General features: G+C 55.0%; 1 protein-coding gene across 1 annotated transcript; it reads left to right on the forward strand.

Moving 5' to 3' along the window:
• Positions 1 to 2010: 2010 nt before the first annotated feature.
• LOC135281654 (olfactory receptor 14C36-like) lies at positions 2011 to 21678 on the forward strand. The gene is made up of 4 exons (XM_064390703.1): positions 2011 to 2922; positions 19481 to 19636; positions 21086 to 21225; positions 21519 to 21678. Exons 1-4 carry the CDS (start codon positions 2011 to 2013, stop codon positions 21676 to 21678), a joined length of 1368 nt encoding a protein of 455 aa, XP_064246773.1.
• Positions 21679 to 23504: the final 1826 nt, after the last annotated feature.

Genomic DNA, 23504 nt, shown 5'->3' on the forward strand with positions numbered 1-23504 from the left:
AGGCACAGCCCAGGGCAGCTCCTGTTGCCAGGCTCTGCTGCAGGGCTGAGCAGCCGCGGGTGCAGCCAGAGGTGCCCAGGGCTGTCCTGCAGAGCAGGCTCCTGCAGCCCAGGGCGCTGTGCTGGGGCAGGGACTCTGCTGCCTGCCAGGGACAGCTCTCAGCCGGCCCGGGGAGCTGCTCCCAGCACTGGGGAGAAGCTGTGGGGGGAAGGAGCCACCCTGAGCAGGGCAGGTGCTGCTGCTGAGAGGGGCTGGGTGGGGCAGGGCTGCTCCCAGCTCCACACCAGCCTGGGCACAGCTCTGGAGGACACTTCCCAAAGAAGGTAAGCCTGGCATTGCTGGAAAGATCAGGAACTTTCCTTTTCCTGCTTGGAGAAGGATGGGAAAGTTGGGGTAATGACAAAAAGATTTTTTTACTTTTGATACATTTTCATGTATTCATAGCTCTGAAAATTACTATTATATAGTTTTAAAATTATAATGCTTACATAACTCTATTGAACTCTTATTAAGTCTATTAAACAAGTATTACATACTTCTTTAACTATAATCCCTAATTAACTCTGGTACATTTCCTAACCCATCTCAGATTTTAGAACAATAAGTTGACTGTATAAATACATTCCTGATACTGTATAGTCTTATTATCAGAAAGAGGCCCTACTAGAAGAACATTTTGTTTTTTCACCAGAATGTGAGCAGTCATACCAAAATGATGGCAAAGAAGCCCTTGGACCAACTCCTATGAGTTGAGCAACTGTGTGTAAGTGGGGAAACAGGATCTCCTATTGGAGGTTCCTGTCAAATATCCTAATTAATCCACCTTAATGAATTGTTGAAATCAGTTGTGCCCAATTCCCACTTGGATACCTGGAAGCTTCCAATAAATGTCTGTTTTTTACTTTACGTTTCTAACAACTTTGCAAGAGTTTTCTTCTCTTTTTATTAGAGAAAACAGAGGGATGAGAGTGGCAGAACAGGAATTGTAATCCCAGAATCACAGAACATTCTGAGTTGAAAGGGACACACAGGATCATCAAAGGAATGTTTGAACATTTACAGAGACACCAGAACTGTAACTTGGGGTGGTCAGTGTCTCTGCTGGGAGCCTCCCAAAGGGCCCTCAGCCACTCCTCGGCCCTGGACAGGAGCAGCATCACCTCTGCAGGGCCCAGCAGGGCTCTCCTGAGCTGCCCTTGCCCACCTGCACACAGAGCTTGCCCCAGCCAGGGCCCGGCACGCAGGCAGGTTTCTGTAGGGCCGGGGCCAGGGCACACAGGGTGGGATGGGCTCTGTGAGCGCTGGCAGGGACAAGGCTCCTCTCAGGAGGGAATGTCCAGGCCCAGGGAGATGCTCAGGCAAGGAGAGGGGGCTGAAGAGAGCAGTGCTGGGGCAGGAGGGCACTGTTGGTGTGTGGGAGGTGCCGGGCACAGCTGGGCACGGGAACACTGTCCTGAGTGCCCGCCTGTCTCAGCCCTGCCCTCTCAGGCACAGCACCACAACATCTTCTCTTGTTTCTGCCCTGCCCTGATATTGTCACTGTTATCTGCTGCTCTCAGGGAGGCTCTGGCATTTGCAGCAGCTGAGTCAGGCACTGCCCTTGGCATTCCTACCAGGCAGGGGTGTCCATGGGAATGGGCTGTCCAAGCTTCCCTGGGACCTGTGGGGCTGTGGGCAAAGCAGTCCATGGGAAAGGGGAATGAGCTGAGCCCCCTCCCTGAGATCCCATCATGGCCACAGCTGGGGATCTCCTTGCTGTGCCCTTCCAAGCTCTGAGCTGCTCTCCTGGGTGTCCCCATGCACAGCCCTGGCTGCTCCTGGCACACTCAGCCAGCACAGCTGGAGCTGAGGCAGGGAGCTGGGGGAAGGTTTTCCCAGAGCAGGAACAAGGGTGTGTGAGTCCCAGCGGGATAGTTTGCAGGGAATGGCCCAGGTTTGGCTCCAAGCAGCCTCTTCTGACTTGTCACTGTCCTTTCTCCATGAACAGGTCCCCATGTGCAGTCCCAGCAAATGTCCAACAGCAGCTCCATCAGCCACTTCCTCCTGCTGGCATTGGCAGACACGCGGCAGCTGCAGCTCCTGCACTTCTGCCTCTTGCTGGGCATCTCCCTGGCTGCCCTCCTGGGCAATGGCCTCATCATCAGCGCTGTAGCCTGCGGCCACCACCTGCACACGCCCATGTTCTTCTTCCTGCTCAACCTGGCCCTCAGCGACCTGGGCTCCATCTGCACCACTGTCCCCAAAGCCATGCACAATTCCCTCTGGGACACCAGCACCATCTCCTACACAGGATGTGCTGCACAGGTCTTTTTCTTTCTGTTCTTCATCTCAGCAGAGCTTGCGCTCCTGACCATCATGTGCTACGACCGCTACGTGTCCATCTGCAAACCCCTGCACTACGGGACCCTCCTGGGCAGCAGAGCTTGTGCCCACATGGCAGCAGCTGCCTGGGCCAGTGCCTTTCTCTATTCACTGCTGCACACAGCCAATACATTTTCCCTGCCTCTGTGCCATGGCAATGCCCTGGGCCAGTTCTTCTGTGAAATCCCACACATCCTCAGGCTCTCCTGCTCAAATTCCAGCCTCAGGGAACTTGGGCTCATTGTGTTTTCCATCTGTGTAACATCTGGTTGTTTTGTGTTCATAGTTTTCTCCTATGTGCAGATTTTCAGGGCTGTGCTGAGGATCCCCTCTGAGCAGGGACGGCACAAAGCCTTTTCCACCTGCTTCCCTCACCTGGCTGTGGTCTCTCTGTTTATCAGCACTGGTACATTTGCCTACCTGAAGCCCCCCTCCATCTCGTCCCCATCCCTGGATCTGTCAGTCTCTCTTCTGTACTCGGTGGTGCCTCCAGCCCTGAACCCCCTCATCTACAGCCTGAGGAACCAGGAGCTCAAGGGTACCCTGAGGAAAATAATGACTGTATCTTTTCAGAATCAATAAACTATCTTTTTTTCTGCTCAGAACCTTCAGAATGTAACTCTTGACAATCTTAATGATTTTTTTCCTATTTGTCCGTTTCTTCATTGGGACTTTTCCTCACTATTTTTCTGGTGGTATAATATTTTTCATAAATTACTGGAGTACTACTCTGAGCATTTTTCCATGAATATCTACTTTTCTTTTGCAGCACAAAGAATTTCAGGAGGCTTGTTTCTTATGCATTTCACTAAAAACAAGTGGTTTTCATGGCTTGTGTTTCTTAGGCATTTCCTCAGCCCTTCTCTGGCTCTGCAGGGGCAGTGCCTGTGAGCAAAGGTGGAGGGAAGGGGCTCCCAGCACAGCAGCACAGCCAGGGACAATGGCCCTGCCTCTTCCCACATCTGCTCCTCCCAGCTCCACACTCCCCAGCCCTGCTGTGGGTGCAAGGCCGGAGTGCTCTGGCAGCTTGGTCACTGTCCTGCTGCGTGTCCGTGCTGTGCCCTCAGGCAGGGACAGGCCATGGGCACTGCTGGGACACAGCTGGGCTCCAGCACAGCAGCTCCACCAGCAAAGGGCATCTCCTGAGTGCAGGGCAGGAAGGCTTTGCTCCCCTCCAGAGTCACTCTCAGGACTCTCAAGAGGCTCCTTGTGTTCCTTGTTCTCCCAGGGCTCAGTGGGATGAGATCAGGGTCTCACTGGGGCCTTCAGGGGACTCAGGTCTGGGTCAAGTTTTGCTTGTTGGTGGCCAGTGCCCATCAGATGCTGAATGGTCTGTGCTGAACCTTCCTGGGGCCCTGCAGCTTGTGCCAGGGCTGATGGCAGGAGAAGGTTTGTCTGGAAGGCCTTGGGAGCTGCCAGGAGAACACAGGGGACCTGCAGGGACAGTGTGTGCCAGGGAGCAGCAGGGAGTGGAGCTCACTGGGCACAGGCCTGGCCAGGCTGGGCTCACCCCGAGATCAAGGACTGAATGTCTGCTGTGAGCCAGGAGAGCTCTGCAGCCCAGGGACACAGCAGGCCCAGGGAAAGGAGTCTGGGCACTGCCTGCTCTGACCCTCAGGGAACTCCCCCAGGAGGATCCAGGGCAGCCCCAAGCCCCTCTGGCAGCCCTGGCACAAGGCAGGCACCTCTGAGCCCCCTCCATGGCCCCGCAGAGCCTGTGTGGGAGGGGGTCAGTGCAGGGAGCACCATCAGCTGCCTCTGTGTGCCAGGCTGAGCAGCAGAGCCCAGCAGAGGCAGCCCAGGGCCCCGGGCAGCACAGCCCCCGTGCTCTGCAGAGCTGCTGGGGGCAGCACAGACGTGTTCCCCTGGGAAAGGCTCTGGGGGCAGCTGGCATGGGCCAGGAGCAGAGCAGGAGCCCATGGGTGTGCAGAGGAGCCCTGGCAAGAGGCTGGCCTGTCCCTGGGCCAGCAGGAGCTGCCTGAGGAGCCCCGGGGCCAACTCTGCTGCTGGGCTGGGCAGCGGGGCTGGCCCTGGGGCTGCAAGAGCTGCCCGAGCTGAGCATCTGCTGAGCATTCCAGACCCAGAGTGGCTGTCCCTGACCTCCAGTGCCTGCAGTTCCTGCTGCAGGGCCAGACCTGGCTCTGCTGCTCTGCTGGGCTGGGGCAGGGGCAGGGAGAGGAAAATGATGGACCCTTGTCTATACGAGTCCCCACAGTGTCAGAATGGGCTATGTGGTTCCATGACGTCCCACAATGTCACAATGGCTCCTTGGTTCCATTAAGCCCCATAGGGTCACCATGGTCCCCTGGTTACAGGAGGCCCTGCAGTGTCACAAGGGCCCCTTGGTTCTGTGGAGCCCACAGGGTCAGTTGTGCCAGTGGGCAGGGTCAGCACCAAAGACACAGACACCAACTGAAGGAATTGTGTTATTTATATAAGGTAAATCAGCAAAAATTACAAAAGTAAATCAAATAATGATTAGAAAATAATTACAAAAGGAGCAGCTCAGCAATGCAGCCAACCATGACCACCAAAGATTGCCTGCAGTGATTAAGAAAGATCCAGCATCAGTTCCCCTCAGACTTCACCATCTCCCAGATCCACACAGCAGCTGGGGGAAGCTGTCCCAGCCAAGGGCTGCAGAGCCACTCCTGGACACTGGGAATTCCTGCAGGTGCCTCCAGCCACAGGTGAGGCTCCAACCTCGCTGTGAGAGGGCCCAGCTCTGACAGTGCTGAATGAACAAACTGACTTCTAGTGTGGGAACATCTGCTTTCATCCTCCTCTTGGGTCCCTCCCAAAGCCTGGCCAGGGCCCAAGGAGGAACCAAAGGAGGTGACTTTGATCCTTCAGCCCCAAACAAGGCCAGATGGGCCTTGTCTGTTTTTTAAATGCAGAAAGGTAAATCCTCATTTCACCAATGAACACATACAGAGATCATATTCCTCATAGTGATACATTAATGAGTAGATACAAATATAAGATTTGGTGGCAAAGTTTATCTAGAGCTGAACTTTGGCTCAGGGCCTGGTGTTCAGGCCTCAATCAGGGCCTGGTGCTGAGGCCTCAGGACTTCAATTTGTCCTTTAACCTGTAGAGGAACTACAATTCATAACAATTCTTTCAATAACACAGTTTAGATTTAGGTATTAGTCATAAAGGCATTGCCTCTTGTTCTTTATTTAAGTGCTGTTCAGTACTCAGAGCTATAATTCCCATTCCTTTTAAAACAACCCTAATTAATTGCTATTCCCTGTTATTTTATCAAATGTCCCTTTTTACTTGAGACTGTGTCTCTTTCTAGACAAGTCTCAATACTCCATTTCCAGCACAGTGTCACAACAACTCTAACATGAAATCATAACACACCAAGTGCTCACACTGCAATGACAACAGACACTGCCACAAATTCATTTCACAGCAACCTCCAATTTGGCAGCCATAAAGCCAATGCCACCAAGAAAGATTTTCTTCTTGCTGCCACTCTTCAACTGCTTTTTCTGTTAAGGTGATTCCTGACTGTTTGTCTTCAAGCCCATCAGATAGCAGTGCAACATTCCTGTCCCATGAGAGCCCAGGTTCCTCCCTGGCCAGCAAGCAGATAATCCCAGGCTGTGCCCCATTTGTGTTTGTTGGAGCTCCTGGGATGTACTATTGGATATTTTAACAGGATCATTTGTTATTTTTTCTAATAATCAATTTATATCTTTACTGTAATATCCACAGGACAGGGCAGTGCACATGGGGCACAGTGTGAACCAGAATCTTTGGTTTTCTGAGAACAAAGGCGCTCCTTGGGTGAAAAATGTTCTCTTGGCCCCAACTCTTCCTTGTGGTTGTTGCTGAAGGACCCTCAAGGGAGGCATCAGCATTGCCTGGAAACAGGACCCAAACCATCCTTTAGGAAGCTGTTTATGGGCAGTGTCCACACACCCAGCAGCTCCCATTCCCAGTACCAAAGGTCTGATTTCCCATTTCCCACTGTGGGCTGCTGATGGATCCAGGGCTCCTCCTTGGGCCCTCCAAGGGAACCCCATTCCTCCCAGCATCGGTTGAGAACATTTCCAGCAATTAGATATTTTGAGTATTTTGGTTACTTTGATCTTTACATTCTCATAAGAATTTAATGACGAATCCTTGGTGAAACTGTAGAGGTGTTTGTGGCAAACAAAGTTTCTGGCTGACACTCAAGATACAACTTACAGACATCAGCAGTACTTCAGTGACAAGGTTACTCATTCTTTTTCTTCAGTCTCATTTGGGTTAGGAACAATAATTCTGTTGTCCATGGAGCTGGTGCCATTCCAGAAGAATGCCTCCAAGGTCCTTTGCTGTTCAGCTTTACCATGTTGTCTGTGGCTAACAAGGCTTGGTGGGGCCCTTTCCCCTTTGGCTGGAAGGGGGCCGGGTCCCAGTCCCTGAGGGCACCCAGGCTCCTGGATGGAATTTGTGTGCAAGTCCCTCAGTGTCACAGCAGCCTCCACATGGAGCCCTGTGGATCAGAGCATTTTCCAAAGGGGCCATTGGGGCAAACAAGGAGATTTGGTCTGGCAGGATGTGTAAAACAGTATCCTGTAATATCTCCTTGTTCTCACACAGAATACTTGGCTGCAGGGACATATTCCCATTGTTCCTGCTCAGGTTTCAGGATTCAGTGCTGTCTTTCCCCAGAGCTCTTCCTTCACGTGCCTTGGGAGAGCCTTTTGGCCTCTGGGCCCACACTCTGGCTCCATTATTAGGACTGCTGCATCCAAACCCTTTATCTCCACAAACGGTGGTGATTGGAGGCGGATCTCCTTTATTCACAATTGTTCTTAAAATTGCAACATCAATTATTGTGCTACCCTGTCATGGAGTTGAATAATCCAATCTTGTTCAGTGTTGTTTAACAAAATTATTGTAGTTTCTCCTTGATATTCTGCATCAATTCCTCCTGCCATGACATGAACCCTTTGCAAGGCCAAGCTCCAAGCGAGCAGTTACCAAACCAAAGTGTCCTGGAGGAATCTGAATTCCTGTCTCACTATTGACAGCTCTCATTTGCTTTGGATTTATCCTAATTAATTCCAATGCATGAAGGTCCAGCCCTGCAACCTTTGGGCTGGCCCTGCCAGGGGCCATCACACCCAGAACAGTCTCCCAGGCAGTCCAAGTCTCACTGCCCATGGTTGTAGGTGCAAATTGGGTGCAGCTGTGCACAGCCAGGGGGTTTCCATTTCCCCAGTGGGCCATTGTTAAGGGCATGGAGCACATCTGGGAGATGGGTTCTCCATGGGGACAGGTTCCCATCTCCTCATGTTTTCAACTGCTCTTTTAACAACCCCTTCACCCGTTCAACAAATCCTGCAGTTTGAAGATAGTCTGGTTCATGAAAAACCCTGCAGTCTGAATCACGGTATTTTTCACAGTAACAGACAAAGCACTCTGCATCACAGTATCAGCAAACCCTGTAAAAATAGACAATTTTATCCCCTCCTCCTTTTTTCATTGTATACAATCTCACAAAGTTTACCTCTAACATTAGGGTCCTGGCCAATCATTTTCTGTAGAGTGTTTAATGTTACATCCCTGAGCAGCCAAAGCTGCCAAATTAGTATTGTCAGCACTATTTCACATTATTACTATTTTATACGTATAGATATTGATATAGAAATATAGATATAGCTAGATAGATATAGACATACATATAAAATAGATATATATCTATATATATATATAAAATAAGGCCTTATTATACTATAAATATGTACATAGTTATTTATCATATTAATATTTCACTTGCACAAATGCATCAGAGCTCAAGATTAAAACCTTCTGTTGCTCCATGTGGGAGCATTCCAACAATAACTGTTCCTTCTGAAGGTGCTGTTTCCAAGGTACTGTTAACAAATTCATCTTTGTCTGCCCAAACCCACAAGTTCTTTTCCTTTTCCGTATGCAATTTTTGGATGCATTTTAAGACATCCAGGGGTTCAGCTTATTTTAACCAACTGCCCCACTGCTCACACAGTGCTGCGACCTCAGCCCACTCCAGAGCCAGCCAACTCCAGGGAAGGGCTTCCCATCTGGGAATTTCTGATGGAACTGATTCCTCACATTTACATTTAACAAGAGACATTTTGCTGTGATCTGGCCCGACTGTGCCAGTTTTGTTTTACCAGTGGGCAGGATCAGCACCAAAGACACAGACTCCAACTGAAGGAATTGTGTCATTTACTGCAGCTCAAAGCAGCAAAGGATCACAAAAGGAGGAGCTCAGTAATGCACCCAACCATCACCACCAAAGATTGCAGCAGTGATTAAGAAAAATCCAGCATCATTTGGCCTCAGACTTCACCATGCCCCAGATCCACACAGCAGCTGGGGGAAGCTGTCCCAGCCAAGGGCTGCAGAGCCACTCCTGGACACTGGGAATTCCTGCAGCTGCCTCCAGCCACAGCTGAGGCTCCAACCTCGCTGTGAGAGGGCCCAGCTCTGACAGTGCTGAATGAACAAACTGACAGCACTTCTAGTGTGGGAACATCTGCTTTCATCCTCCTCTTGGGTTCCTCCCAAAGCCTGTCCAGGGCCCAAGGAGGAACCAAGGGAGGTGACTTTGATCCTTCAGCCCCAAACAAGGCCAGATGTCAGATTTCATGGCCTTGTCTGCCTTGCAAATACAAAAAGATCAATACAAGTGTCACTAATGAGTGGCTACATCTATCACAGTGCTAATGACCATGCATATTTCATCAGTGAGCAGATACAAAGATAGCCTTTGCTTGGAAGGTTCATCCAGAGGCCACCTTTGGCTCAGGGCCTGCTGTTCAGGCCTCATTCAGGGCTGTTGTCCAGGCCTTGGCACTTCAGGGACGTGGTTTAGTGCTGGGCTTGGCACTGCTGGGTGACCAGCTGGACTGGATGAGCTCAGAGGTCATCACAGAAAGGATTCTGTGATTCTGTGATTGTATCTGCTGAATTCAGCTAGGTCCATGTTAGCAGCACTCATTTGCTCAGAAAATCCCCTCTTGCCCAGCTCTTGTGGCCTGAGGCTTCAGCTCCTTCAGCTCCTGGTGCTAAGCTGCTCATGCTGAACGAGACGACTTGGAGAGAAGAACACAGTCCATGCAATTCCTTCTGGGACACAGAGAGGGGAGGGTGTGGAAACAGGAGCATTGTTTGGTGAAGCCTCCTCTCTGCCCTTCACAACTTTCAGCACTTTGAACCAGCCAGGAGCTTTCTCCAAGAGTGCAATGGAGCAGCTGTTCCTGCTCTCATGTCTTGACTCTCTCCAGTCTCTGACCTTGCCTGGTTTTGTCCCTCTTGCTGTGCCCTCTGTTCCCCCAGGGCTCAGTGGCTGCTGCCCAGGACTGTGGGACTGGCCCAGATCCAGTGGTCGAGACCCTCCTTGCTGTGGCCTTGGAGCTGCCTGGGTACAGCAGCCTCTTCCATCTGGAAGCTCCCCATGGACAGGGAGTCGCCAGCTCTGTTCCTTGCACAATCTCCAGGAGCCCAGGGCTGTCATCTCAAGTCCCTGCTGGCACTGGGGGCTCCCAGGTGCCTCAGGCTGCTGTGACACCGCTGCACACGGCAGGGAAGAGTGGCAGGGACAGTGCTGAAATGTCACTATAGGACACAAGACAACACGACGCAGAGACGTTGTTGCTCTCAAGGCAGGAAAAAGGAGAAGTTTATTTTTTTACTCCAACATTTATAGATTTCCAAAGGTGACAGTGGATTGGAGGGTGAAAGTGCCACCTCTCCAAGGACAAACAAACAGTCCATCAAGTTTCTCCTCCTCCATAAAAGAATGCAAAACAATAAGTTGTTTACAGAAAGTGTGTGAGAAAGTTTGATACAAGAATGCAAACATCAGAACACTTAGAAAATCTTAAAAAGTTAAGATGACATTGAAAGTCAGCTCCATGTGCTGCTGCTGTTGCTGTGCGGTCATTTGTCCAGGCCTGCCCCAGAGTCAGGGATCAGATCCAGGCCCTGCTGCTGCTCCCTCGGGATCAGCCCCAGTTTGGGTGTTGCTGTCAGGGCCAGCAGGAGCGGTGGCTGGAGCAGCAGGTGCTGACAGTGCCCCAAGCCCCGGGGCTGGAGGGGTCCCTGGGCTGGGCTGGGAGGGAGCTGCCCCTTGTTCTCCCTCTGCCCCAAGCAAAGCTGGGCCGGGCACAAGTGGGGCAGCACAGCCACCAGGGAGCCTGCGAGTCTCTTCCAGCCCTGGCTGCTCAGAGTTTGGGCCTTGGAGCCTCAGGTGGCCAAAGGCAGCTGCTCCTGGTCCCTCTGGGTGTGCCCCCATGTTCAGCAGTGCTGCTCCATCAGTCTGTGCCCAGCAATGGGGAAAAGCCTCAGCCCTGCAGGGCCAGGAGCTGCCGGGCTCTGCCTGAGCAGCTCAGCCAGCAGGAAGGGAGCTGCTCCACACGGGAACCAGGAGCAAAGGGCTGCAGCACCTCGTGCTGGGGTAGAGCCCAAATTCTGAGAGGGAATAACAGAGTTATTCATGTGCATTGGTGCATCAGCACTGCAGGTGCTGTGCCTGCAAACACAGGGTTCGAGATCTGCAAAAGAATTCTGCAGCTCTTGACTGGATCAGGATGTCAGCAGTGCTGAACTCCAGCACAGTCCAAATGAAACACTTCACACCTCTGCTCATATCTGCTAGATTTTTTTCTTCAGCGTATCCAGAGAAAAGTAAACAGAGGAGGAGCCGACATTTTCATTGTTTGTCAGAAATGTTTCTCTTTTTGCTGTACAATCCTTTTTTATTACGAGTTCTCTGTTAAAAAAAAAAAAGGAAAAAAGAAAAATATGAAAGATAAAAACAAAAAAAAAAATGTGTAGTGAAAATCTTCTCTAACTTTGGATTAAGAGGTAACTGATCTTTTTAAAAAGAGAACTCAGTTACTCTGTAAATGTTCTGATGGCATGGATCCATATTACTGACCTCAGCATCCCTTTTTTAAAAGATTCAGGGTTTTGTTTGCAATATTAAGTTATTTTAAATTGTGATTGAATCAATAGGAAATTGAAAGATGGATTGTGCATGACTCTCTTGAGTGTAAAAATATTGCAGTTGGAAATTTGGATTTAAAGTGTTGCAAATGAAAGTTATAAATCCCAATAGATTGTCTGACAGCAGCTTTTCCTAGAGGATGTACAGCACTCCAAGGACTTCATCAGTGGGGTTGGGGGTACTTTGACCTTTGTCCTGTGCCACTCTGAGATGTCATGGAATGGAACTTCGCCTGCCACCAGCCCAGGTCACCCTCTGCCAGCAAAGCTCCTTGGACCTTGTGTCCCCAGGCAGGCACAAAGTGTTTGTGCTGCTCCCCCTTTTGCACAAACCCACAGAGAGCTGGCTTTTTCCAAGTCTCATGTCTGCATTGGGCCATATTCCTAAAGAAGCAGCAGCCCATCCCGATAAATATGGCAAGTTATATGGAGGGTTGTGAGCTCTACTTCCGGCGTAGAAATCCTGAAACTGCTTCTGAATGCTGCTCCTTCAGGTCTTGGACACCTTCTCACACAGAGCTGGGAAAAAAATCTCCTGGTCTCTGGCTAAAGGGTGAGTTATGCCAAAGTTAGAGCTCTGTGCGAAGTCTCTATCCATTCCTATCCTATTAATATACCAATATGTGGGGGTGTGCATGGATGTGTCTTGTACACAAAGGAAGGAGTGTGCAAGCAACGGTACTGACACTTTCACTGTCCATGTTCATCCCATACCCATGGGTACAGAGACATTATGGAAACTCGGGCACAGACAGAGCCTTCTGTCCCTGGATACAGAGACATCCAAGAGCCCCTGGCACACACAGACCCTTCTGTCCATGGATACAGAGACATCCAAGAGCCCCTGGCACACACAGAGCCTGCTGTCCATGGATGCACAGACATCCAAGAGCCCCTGGCACACACAGACCCTTCTGTCCATGGATACAGAGACACCCAAGAGCCCCTGGCACACACAGACCCTTCTGTCTCTGGAGGATGGAGCGTGGCAGGTGGGGGTGGTTGGTGGGCAGCGAGTCCCAGACAGCAGGCCAGACCTGGCTCCAGCCCTGCCAGGCCCTGCCAAGGCTCAGTGCAGGATCCTCTTGAATGGGAAAGCCTTTCAGCCTTCTCCCTGCCCAGAGGGGCAGTGCTGGCCTGGCAGCACAGCTTGTTTTCCCCTCAGGCTGCAGAAGATGAGAACACAACACTTGCCAGCACTGAGTGCGAGGCACAGCTCCGGGTGCTCCCCATCAACCTCAGCTCTGGGAGCACTGTCTGCCCCAAGCTCCAGGGGCTGCAGTGGGAGCCCGGCTGGGCTCTGCCCTGGGGCCATCCTGCAGGGACAGCTGGAAACAGGGAGCATTCAGCTGCCACAAATAGCCAAGCCAGGGCTGCAGGGCAGCTGCTCCAGCCCGGACTGCACTGCTGTGTGCTGTGCTCTGGGGCTGGGGCTCCCCACACAGGGGACTGGAGTGCCAGAGGAGACAGAGAAGCTTCAGCTTCAGCCTCACTGAGGTGGGTGCATCGGCTGGGAAGAGTGGGGAGGCTCAAGGGGATTCACAGAGCTCATCCTGCTGCAAGGATGAAGGGAGTGGGAACTCAGCAGTGAGGAGAGCTGAGGGATGGAGAGTGGCTCTGAATGACACTAAAATGCCACTGGACCTCTGAAACATTGCTGCTCCTCAGCCAGTGACAGCATGAGTCCCTAAACCTGGGGCTCGGCCTTCCTTGTGGTCAGGGGCATCAAGATAGGCAACAGAGTGATGGAGACAGCAATGGGCTGGGAATTCACTGGGGGGAAAAAAAGGGAGCATTTGGGAAGTAAAAGGCAGGTGGGGGAGAGAACTGTTCAGAGAAGGGCTGAGCTACAGCTTGAGCAAGCTGAAAAATGTCATTTGGAGTCATCCCAGATTGATTTGATTTCGGAAGGTATTGAACAAGTTTAATTTTTGGGAGGTGTCATGTTTTCCCTTGGAGGTGTCCACGCTGCAAACTTGAGCTGCGTTGCCAAAATGCTCAAGCAAGTCTGTGCTGCAGGTGACACCATTTCTTCTTTGGCTGATTCCGGCCCGGTGCTGAGCTCCAGCAGAGCCCTGCCAGAGCCCAGAGCAGCCTCAGCATCTGCAGAGCCCGGCTGCAAGGAGAGAAAGCAGAAACTGCCCGTCAGCTGAGGGCTCCTGTCCCCTTGTCCCAGCTCCCCGTGGTGCCCAGGCCTTGCTGGCCGTGCCCAGAGCAGTGCCCAGAGCAGTGCCCAGAGCTGCCCATCAGTGCTGCCTTTGGGAGCAGGGCAGGAAGGCAGGACATGTGCCCAGCCTGCAGCCAGCCATGGCACATCCACCTGCTCAGCAGCTGCCCAGAGCAGGATGCTCCTGTGCTCGCTGCCATCTCCCAAAAGCTCTGAGCCCACCCTGCCAAGCACACGGGGACCCACCTCATGCCATCCATGGCTGGAAAAAAAGCTGGTCCCAAACGATGTCCTCAGCCTGCTCCAAGGGCACGACCCATCCACGCCGCAGCTGCTCCCAAGAACTTCCTGATCCAGACTGGACCAACCAGAATGCTTCCTCTAGAAAAACAAACAACAAATTGTTGAAAATAGATTACAGACAAAAAGGGAAAAAAAGAACAAAGGTAAAAATCATATCTCTGTGAGGGGATTGAGGAAGGCCCAAGCCCTGCAAGCCAGGGAAAAACCCAGCCATGTGTGAGCAAAGCCCAGGTTTTCTCCCTTCCCCCTGCACTGTCCCACACAATAACCGTGATCCCAAAGCAAACAAGGGCAGTGGAGCAGCCCAAGCCCTTCCTTGCCTGCACAGCAAAGCACCTGTGCACAGATCTGGGAGTCCCACCTCTGCTCCCACCATGGGGGTTTGTTTGTGTTGGTCTGGCTGCCCCAGCCCCAGCCCCAGCCTGGGGCACGGTGGGTGCTGGGGGCTGTTGGCAGGGCCAGGAGCCCACTCCCATTTCATACCCACCCCAGCCCATGCCCCCAGCCCTGCCAAAAGCAGCTGGGCAGCCGACTGAAGGATCAGTTGCATCCATCCCAGCAATGAGTGGGGTGGGAACTTTTATTTTGAGGCCAGGCTGTGCAATGCCCAAATCTGGGAGCATCCCCCTGCATGTGGACTCATCTGTAAATTTGCTGTGCAGCCAGGCTTTGAAGAAGGTGCCAGAATTGAAGTCCATCAGCTTACCAGTGGCCAGGTCCAGGAAGAGGCTGTCATCCTTGATGTGATCCTTGCTGTCCCCAGCAGCAGCAGCCCCACCTGGTACAACTTCTCTGGGGGCTCCTTCTCCTTCCCTGGGCTCAGACCAGGCTGTCAGGGTTCTGTCCAGGGCCCCAGCTGTCAGGGAACCAGGACAAGCAAAACCTGCTTGGATGGCAGCCACCAGGGCTGGGCAGAGCAGCTCAGCTCCAGCACAAGGGCTGCGTGTTCCCATCCCATGACCCTGGTGCAGTGACACAGGCTGGGTTCCTTTGCTTCTCATTGCCAAGGCATGTGTGCAGCTGTAACTTACCAGGGCCCTGGTAAGTTAAGGGGCTAAGGGGGGCTAAGGGTAAGTTAAGGGGCTGGGAGGGGCTTAAGGGGGTGGGCGTGGCCTGGCTGGCTGGGTGGGAGGAGCCTAAAGGGATGGTGACAGCCATGGCGAAAGGGGTGTGGCTCCGTGCCTGTCAATCACAGGCATCTCTTGACTGGTCCCGCCCCCTCGGCTGAGGCCCCGCCAAAATGCCCTCAAGGGCACCAAAATCCTCCAGCCCCCCTAAACACTTCTCAGGTGGGCGTGGCTTCCTGGGGGAGGGGGCGTGGCTCCAACGAGGCCACACCCCTTCCCCTGACACTTGGCGGCCCCTGCAGGCCGTGCTGATTGGCCAGAGCCCAGAGGCAGTGCTGTGGGCGTTGGAGGTCTTGGCCAATCAGAGGAGGAGGTGGGTGGGGTCTAAGGGGGTGGGAGGGGCTTCGGGAGGTGGTTGGGGCTTCGGGAGGTGGGTGGGGCTCCGGGTGGTGGGTGGAGCTTAGAGAGGTGGGTGTGGCCTAAAGAGGTGTGTGGAGCTTAAGGAGGAGAGTGGGGCTTAAAGAGGTGTGTGGGGCTTAGAGAGGTGGGTGGGGCTTAGAGAGGGGTGGGAGGGGCTTAACTAGGCAGGGGCTAAGGTGGTGGGTGGGGCTTAAAATGGCGGGTGGGATGGAAAGGGTTGTGTGGAGCTTGATGGGGTGGGTGGGGCTTAATGAATTGGGTGTGGCTAGAGGGAGTGAGGGGTGGGTGGAGCTTGATGGGGGGTGGGGCTTAATGAAGTGGGTGTGGCCACAGGGAGTGAGGGGTGGGTGGGGCCTGAGGGGGTGGGTGGGGCTTGGAGGGATGGGAGGGGCCTGAAGGGGTGGGTGGGGCTTGAAGGCGCAAGCAGGCTGGGGAGGGGGTGTGGCCTAAAATGTGGGTGGAGCTTAGTGGGGTGGGTGTGGCCTAAATGCATGGCTGGGGCTGAAAGGAGTGGGCGGGGCTTAGAAGGGTTGAAAGGGATGGGTGGGGCCTAAGGGGCTGGGAGGGGCTTAAGGGGGTGGGCGTGGCCTGGCTGGCTGGGTGGGAGGAGCCTAAAGGGATGGTGACAGCCATGGCGAAAGGGGTGTGGCTCCGTGCCTGTCAATCACAGGCATCTCTTGACTGGTCCCGCCCCCTCGGCTGAGGCCTGCCAAAATGCCCTCAGGGGCACCAAAATCCGCCAGCCCCCCTAAAGTCTTCTCAGGTGGGCGTGGCTTTCTGGGGGAGGGGGCGTGGCTCCAACGAGGCCACACCCCTTCCCCTGACACTTGGCGGCCCCTGCAGGCCGTGCTGATTGGCCAGAGCCCGGAGGCAGTGCTGTGGGCGTTGGAGGTCTTGGCCAATCAGAGCAGGAGGTGGGTGGGGCCTGAGGGGGTGGGAGGGACTTCGGGAGGTGGGTGGGGCTCCAGGAGGTGGGTGGGGCTCAGAGAGGTGGGCGTGGCCTAAAGAGGTGTGCGGGGCTTAAGGAGGAAGGTGGGGCTTAAAGAGGTGTGTGGGGCTTAGAGATGTGTGTGGGGCTTATAGATGTGGGTGGGGCTTGAGGGGTGGGAGGGGCTTAACTAGGCAGGGGCTAAGGTGGTGGGTAGGGCTTAAAATGGCGGGTGGGATGGAAAGGGTTGTGTGGAGCTTGATGGGGTGGGTGGGGCTTAATGAAGTGGGTGTGGCCACAGGGAGTGAGGGGTGGGTGGGGCCTGAGGGGGTGGGTGGGGCTTGGAGGGATGGGAGAGGCCTGAAGGGGTGGGTGGGGCTTGAAGGTGCAAGCAGGCCAGGGGAGGGGTGTGGGCTAAAATGTGGGTGGAGCTTAGTGGGGTGGGTGTGGCCTAAATGCATGGCTGGGGCTGAAAGGAGTGGGTGGGGCTTAGAAGGCTTGAAAGGGATGGGTGGGGCCTAAGGGGCTGGAGGGGCTTAAGGGGGTGGGCGTGGCCTGGCTGCGTGGATGGGAGGAGCCTAAAGGGATGGTGACAGCCATGGGGAAGGGGGTGTGGCTCCGTGCCTGTCAATCACAGGCATCTCTTGACTGGCCCCGCCCCCTCGGCTGAGGCCCCGCCAAAATGCCCTCAGAGGCACCAAAATCCTCCATTCCCCCCTAAACTCTTCTCAGGTGGGCGTGGCTTTCTGGGGGAGGGGGCGTGGCTCCAACGAGGCCACACCCCTTCCCCTGACACTTGGCGGCCCCTGCAGGCCGTGCTGATTGGCCAGAGCCCGGAGGCAGTGCTGTGGGCGTTGGAGGTCTTGGCCAATCAGAGGAGGAGGTGGGTGGGGCCTAAGGGGGTGGGAGGGGCTTCAGGAGTTGGGTGGGGTTTCGGGAGGTGGGTGGGGCTCCGGGAGGTGGGTGGGGCTTAGCGAGGTGGGTGTGGCCTAAAGAGGTGGGTGGGGCTTAAGGAGGAGGGTGGGGCTTAAAGAGGTGTGTGGGGCTTAGAGAGGTGGGTGGGGCTTAAAGAGGGGTGGGAGGGGCTTAAGTAGGCAGGAGCTAAGGTGGTGGGTAGGGCTTAAAATGGCGGGTGGGATGGAAAGGGTTGTGTGGAGCTTGATGGGGTGGGTGGGGCTTAATGAAGTGGGTGTGGCTACAGTGCGTGAGGGGTGGGTGGGGCCTGAGGTGGTGGGTGGGGCTTGGAGGGATGGGAGGGGCCTGAAGGGGTGGGTGGGGCTTGAAGGTGCAAGCAGGTCAGAAAGGGGTGTGGCCTAAAAGGTGGGTGGAGCTTAGTGGGGTGGGTGTGGCCTAAATGCATGGCTGGGGCTGAAAGGAGTGGGCGGGGCTTAGAAGGGTTGAAAAGGATGGGTGGGGCCTAAGGGGCTGGGAGGGGCTTAAGGGGGTGGGCGTGGCCTGGCTGGGTGGGTGGGAGGAGCCTAAAGGGATGGTGACAGCCATGGCGAAAGGGGTGTGGCTCCGTGCCTGTCAATCACAGGCATCTCTTGACCAGTCCCGCCCCCTCGGCTGAGGCCTGCCAAAATGCCCTCAGGGGCACCAAAATCCTCCAGCCCCCCTAAACCCTTCTCAGGTGGGCGTGGCTTCCTTGGGGAGGGGGCGTGGCTCCAACGAGGCCACACCTCCTCCCCTGACACTTGGCGGCCCCTGCAGGCCGTGCTGATTGGCCAGAGCCCGGAGGCAGTGCTGTGGGCGTTGGAGGTCTTGGCCAATCAGAGGAGGAGGTAGGTGGGGCCTAAGGGGGTGGGAAAGGCTTCAAGAGGTGGGTGGGGCTTCGGGAGGTGGGTGGGGCTTAGAGAGGTGGGTGTGGCCTAAAGAGGTGGGTGGGGCTTAAGGAGGAGTGTGGGGCTTAAAGAGGTGTGTGGGGCTTAGAGAGGTGGGTGGGGCTTGAGGGGTCGGAGGGGCTTAACTAGGCAGGGGCTAAGGTGGTGGGTAGGGCTTAAAATGGCGGGTGGGATGGAAAGTGTTGTCTGGAGCTTGATGGGGTGGGTGGGGCTTAATGAAGTGGGTGTGGGTAGAGGGAGTGGGGGGGTGGGGCCTGAAGGGGTGGGTGGGGCTTGGAGGGATGGGAGGGGCCTGAAGGGGTGGGTGGGGCCTAAATCAATGGGTGGTGCTCAAGAGGATGGGTGGGGTTTAGAGCAGTGGGTGGGGCCGAAAGGAATAGGTGGGGCTTATTGGGGGTGGGTGGAGTTTAAAGAGGTGGGTGTGAGTCAGGGGTGTGGGTGGGGCTGGAATGGGGGGTGGGGCTTGAAGGGGTGGGTGGTGCTTGAAGGTGCAAGCAGGCCAGGGGAGGGGGTGTGGCCTAAAATGTGGGTGGAGCTTAGTGGGGTGGGTGTGGCCTAAATGCATGGCTGGGGCTGAAAGGAGTGGGCGGGGCATAGAAAGGTTGAAAGGGATGGGTGGGGCCTAAGGGGCTGGGAGGGGCTTAAGGGGGTGGGCGTGGCCTGGCTGGGTGGGAGGAGCCTAAAGGGATGGTGACAGCCATCGCAAAAGGGGCATGGCTCCGTGCCTGTCAATCACAGGCATCTCCTGGCTGGCCCCACCCCCTCAGCTGAGGCCCTGCCCACCCTGAGGAGCCTCCTGCAGCTGTGGGGGCAGGGGAACAGGGATTTTGGGTAATTTGGGCTCCAAATTTAGGATTTTGGTCAATTTGGGCTCTAGATTTGGTATTTTGGGCAATTTGGGCTCCAAATTTTGGATTTTGGGGGATTTGGTCTCTAAATTTTCTATTTTGGTGGGATTCGTGGTCAAGGTTTGAGATTTTTGGAAAATTTTGAGAAATCCTGAGGGGAATACTTGGGGTCCCTGAGTTCATTTTTGGGGTCCTTGATTTGGTTTTGGGGTGGTTTTTGTGGCTTCTGGGGTGGATTTTGGGGGTTTGGGGCTCCCTGAGTTCATTTTTGGGGTGGATTTTGGGGTTTTTTTGTTCATTTTTTGGATTTTCAGGGCTCCCCGAGTCCATTTTTGGGGTCCCTGGTCTGTTTTGGGGGTGAATTTGGGTGATTTTGGCTGGTTTTGGGGTGAATTTGGGTGAATTTGTGTGATTTTTGCTGGTTTTGAGTGAATTTGGGTGGTTTTGGGGTTAATTTGGGGTGCATATGGGTCAGTTTTGGTGATTTTGGTGTTAATTTGGGTGAATTTTGGGTGAAATTTGGTGATTTTTGCTGTTTCCCTGCCCAGCTGCAGCTGCAGCAGTGCCTGCGGTTCCTGAGCACGGCCAGCAGGGGGCGCCTGGCAGCACCGCGCCCCCTGCAGGAGCAGGTCGGGACTGCACCAGTATGGACCAGTACAGACCAGTACACACCAGTACAGACCAGTATGGAGCAGTATGGACCAGTATAGACCAGTATGGACCAGTATAGACTAGTATAGACCAGTACGGATCAGTATGGACCAGTATGGACTGGGATAGACCAGTACAGACCAGTATAAACCAATACAGACCAGTATAGACTAGTACAGACCAATGATCCCTATTGACCCTGCAGTAGTAGGTGGGGATTGCACCAGTACGGACCAGTATAAACCAGTACAGACCAATGATCCTTATAGACCCTGCAGGAGCAGGTGGAGACTGCACCAGTATGGACCAGTATGGACTAATATAGACCAGTAGGGACTAGGATAGACCAGTATGGACCAGTACGGCCCAGTGTGGACCAGTACAGACCAGTGACCTCCCAGTGCTCCCAGTCCAAACCAGTACAGACCCCCCAGTGCCCATGCAGGAGCAGGTGGGGATTGCACCAGTACAAACCAGTACAGACCAGTAACCCCCCCAGTCCCCTCCCAGTTTGTCCCAGTCCCTCCCAGTACAAGCCAGTCCATCCCAGTTTGTTCCAGTCCCTTCCCAGTTTATCCCAGTTGCTCCCAGTCACCCCCCAATCCCATCCCAGTTCCCTCCCAGTCCCTCCCAGTATCCCCCAGTTCCCTCCCAGTGCTCCCAGTATGACTCCAGCTGTGATCCCAGTGCTCCTAGTAACTCCCAGTTTGATCCCAGTTCCCTCCCAGTATCCCCCCATTTCCCCCCAGTTCCTCCCAATCCCCCACTCCAAGCTCTCTGACTGGCCGCAGGTGGTGGGTGTGGCCTGGGCGGGGCCGGGCTCAGCCGCTCCCCCGCTGGAGGGGCCGGGGCTGGGAGCACTGGGAGAGCCCCTCCCCCCGCCTGCAGCCCCACCCCCTCTCTGGGGGATGGGCCGGGAGCTGGGGCAGCACAGGTGGGGGCGGGGCCAAAGGGGCTGGGGCCTAAACATGGGGGGCTGAAAGGGGAGGAGCTTAAACTGGGGGAGGGGCTTTAAGGTGGGGGAGGGGCTTGAAGGGGAGGAGGGGTTTAATGAGTGGGGGTGGGGATGAATAAAAGAGGGAGGGGATTAGTGGGAGGGGCTTAACTGGGGGTTTAATAAAAGGAGAGGGACTTGGGGGGGAGGGACTTAGTGAAGGGGAGGGGCTTAAGTGGGGGGTTTAATGAGAGGGGAGGAGCTTAATGAGGGGGAGGGGCTTAAGGTGGGGAGGGTTTTAAAGCAGAGGGAGTGGGGGAGGGGCCTGGGAGTGGAGGAGGGGCTTAAATGGGAAAGGCTTCAAGAGGGGGAGGAGTCTGAGGGGAGTGGGAGGGGCTAAAAGGGGGAGATTTGGAGCGTGGGGGTGGAGCAGAAAGCCCGGGGTGGGAGAGGGGCTTAATGGGGACTGAAAGGGTGGGGGAGGGGTGGGAAGTGTCCTGCCCATTGTGGGCTTGGGCTGTGGGGTGGGGGGCGTGGCCAGGCCTCACACCAGCCCCGCCTCCAGCAGGGGGCGCTGCTGTCCCAGGCGGCCATCTTGCGGCAGCAGCTCCGCCGGGGGTGCCGCATGCGCACCGGGGGGGGGGGGGGCCAGAGCCAGCCCCGCGCCTCCCCCAGGGCGTGGCCGAACTGCTGCCCCATCTGCGATTGGTCAGTGCCAGCTGCCAGCAGCAAATCAGGGACTGGCCCCGCCTCCAGGAGCTCGTCAGCCAATGGTGAGTGAGGTTGGGGCCTGCAGGGGGAGTGGCTTAGGGGAAAGGGGGTGGGGCTTGAGGGAAAGGGGGAGCAGCCTTGGCAAAGGGGTGTGACAATGGGACGGGTCAGGGTGGGGCCTAAGGGAGGGGCATGGCTTAAAGATCAATCCTGGGGAGGGGCCTGGGGTGGGGGCCTGGCTCCTCCCAGCCCAAGCCCCGCCCCCTTTTTTAACCCCACCCCTTTCCCAGGTGGGCCCCGCTGGCTCAGTGGGCCCTGGTCACGCCCCCCGAGCACACCCCCTTCTCACATTGGCTGCAGCGCTGGTGTAGCACCGCCCATGGCCTGCAGGCCACACACACCATTGGGGAGGCCCCGCCCACCACGGTGCAGGGGGAGGAGCCAGGCTAGGAGGCCCCACCCCCCACCCGGGCACGCTAGAAGATCTGATTGGTTGGGAATAAAAAGGGGCAGGGAAATGGGCGTGGCCTTGGTCTGAGCTCAATGGGGGGTCCCAAAGTGTCCCCAAAGTGTCACAAAACTTCACAAAATGTCACAAAGCATCATAAAGTGTCACAAAGACTCATAAAGTGTTACAAAGCGTCACAAAGTGTCTCAAAGCATCCCCAGGGCGGCCACGATGGCCCCAAAGTGTCCCCAAGGTGGCTCTGAAATGTCCCCAGGGTGTCCCCAAGGTGTCTCCAAAATGTCCCCAGGGAGTTCCTGAGGTGTCCCCACAATGTCCCCCGAGGATGGCCCTGCAGTGTCTCCTGCGTGTCCCCAAGGTGTCAGTGGGATGTCCCCAGGGTCACCCCAAGATGTCCCCAAGGTGTCCCCAGAGTGGCCCCACCCCCATCCCTGTCGAGGGACACCGGCAGGGGGCGACCCCTGCTCCCAGTTCATCCCAGTAACTCGCAGTCCTTCCCAGTGCTCCCAGTCCATCCCAGTGCTCCCAGTCCTTCCCAGTGCTCCCAGTCCATCTGAGTGACATCCCAGTCCCTCCCAGTGCTCCCAGTAACAAAGCCGTTCTGTCCAGGTCCCTCCCAGTAACAAAGTGGCTTGATCCCAGTAATCCCCAGTGACCCCCAGTTCCCTCCCAGTAGAAAGCCCCTTTGTCTCAGTCCCTCCCAGTGCTCCCAGTACAAACCTGTTCTGTCCCAGTCCTTCCCAATCCCTCCCACTCCCACCCAGTAACAAAGAGGCTCTGTCCAATGACCCCCAGTGTCTCCCAGCACAAAGACCCTTTGTCCCAGTGCCCACCAGTCCCTCCCAGTGTTCCCAGTAACAAAGTGCAGTCTGTCCCAATCCCTCCCATTCCCTCCAAGTGACCTCCCCAAGTCCCTCCCAGTCGCTCCCAGTCCCTCCCCCTAAAAGATGTCGGTGGAAGTGCCGCCCCCTTGTAAACAGTGAGAAATGGTGCAGCTTCCCCCAGCAGGGATTTCTTGCAGCGCTACCGCCTTGGGGACAGAGAGAGGCACTGCAGCCCAATTTCATTTGCGGCCACTCGCCCTGGCCCACCCTGGCCACCCAAGCTAGAAATTTCCAAATTTTGCTGGATTTCTCCAAAACTCAAGTGCTCAGAATCTAGGCCAATGCATGTCCTTAGAGCCCCAAATGCCAGCTTTCATCTGATGCCCAGAGCCTGGGCAAATGACTTCTTTTTCCCTGGAAAATGGCCTCTCTTTGCGGCCACTCGCCCTGGCCGACCCTGGCCACCCAAGCTAGAAATTTCCAAATTTTGCTGGATTTCTCCAAATTTAAAGCTGCTAGAAACTAGGATTCCGCAAGTCCATAGAGCTCCAAACACCAGCTTTCATCTGATGCCCAGACCCTGGGCAAATGACTTCTTTTTCCCCTGTATATGGCCTCTGTTTGCAGCCAGTTGCACTGGCAGACCATGTGATGCCCAGCTAGAAATTTGGAAACTTTGCTGGATTTCAGTTGCAGTTGGTTTGAGGCTGCTACCCAGGGAATCCCCAGAGGGCCCCCTAAGCTGTGTGTTCACTGGTAACAGCCATCAGGCAAGGAGACTCCTCACAGCTTCTGAGGGTGCTGATTACAGACGGTTTACTGGGGGTCCCATCCCCGGGAGAAGCATGGTTTCTGAGGGAGAAGGGGGGAAGGGAGGGGGAGAGAGGGAGAGCCTAGGGAGAAAAGGGGCCAAAAGAGGGCTCTTGTCCCTCGCACATCTTAACAGGGAGATTCAAAGTGGGCACAGAATGAGACTTGGGCCAATG

This window comes from Passer domesticus, chromosome 15 (genome assembly GCF_036417665.1).
Source record: "Passer domesticus isolate bPasDom1 chromosome 15, bPasDom1.hap1, whole genome shotgun sequence".
Classification (NCBI taxonomy): Eukaryota; Metazoa; Chordata; class Aves; order Passeriformes; family Passeridae; genus Passer; species Passer domesticus.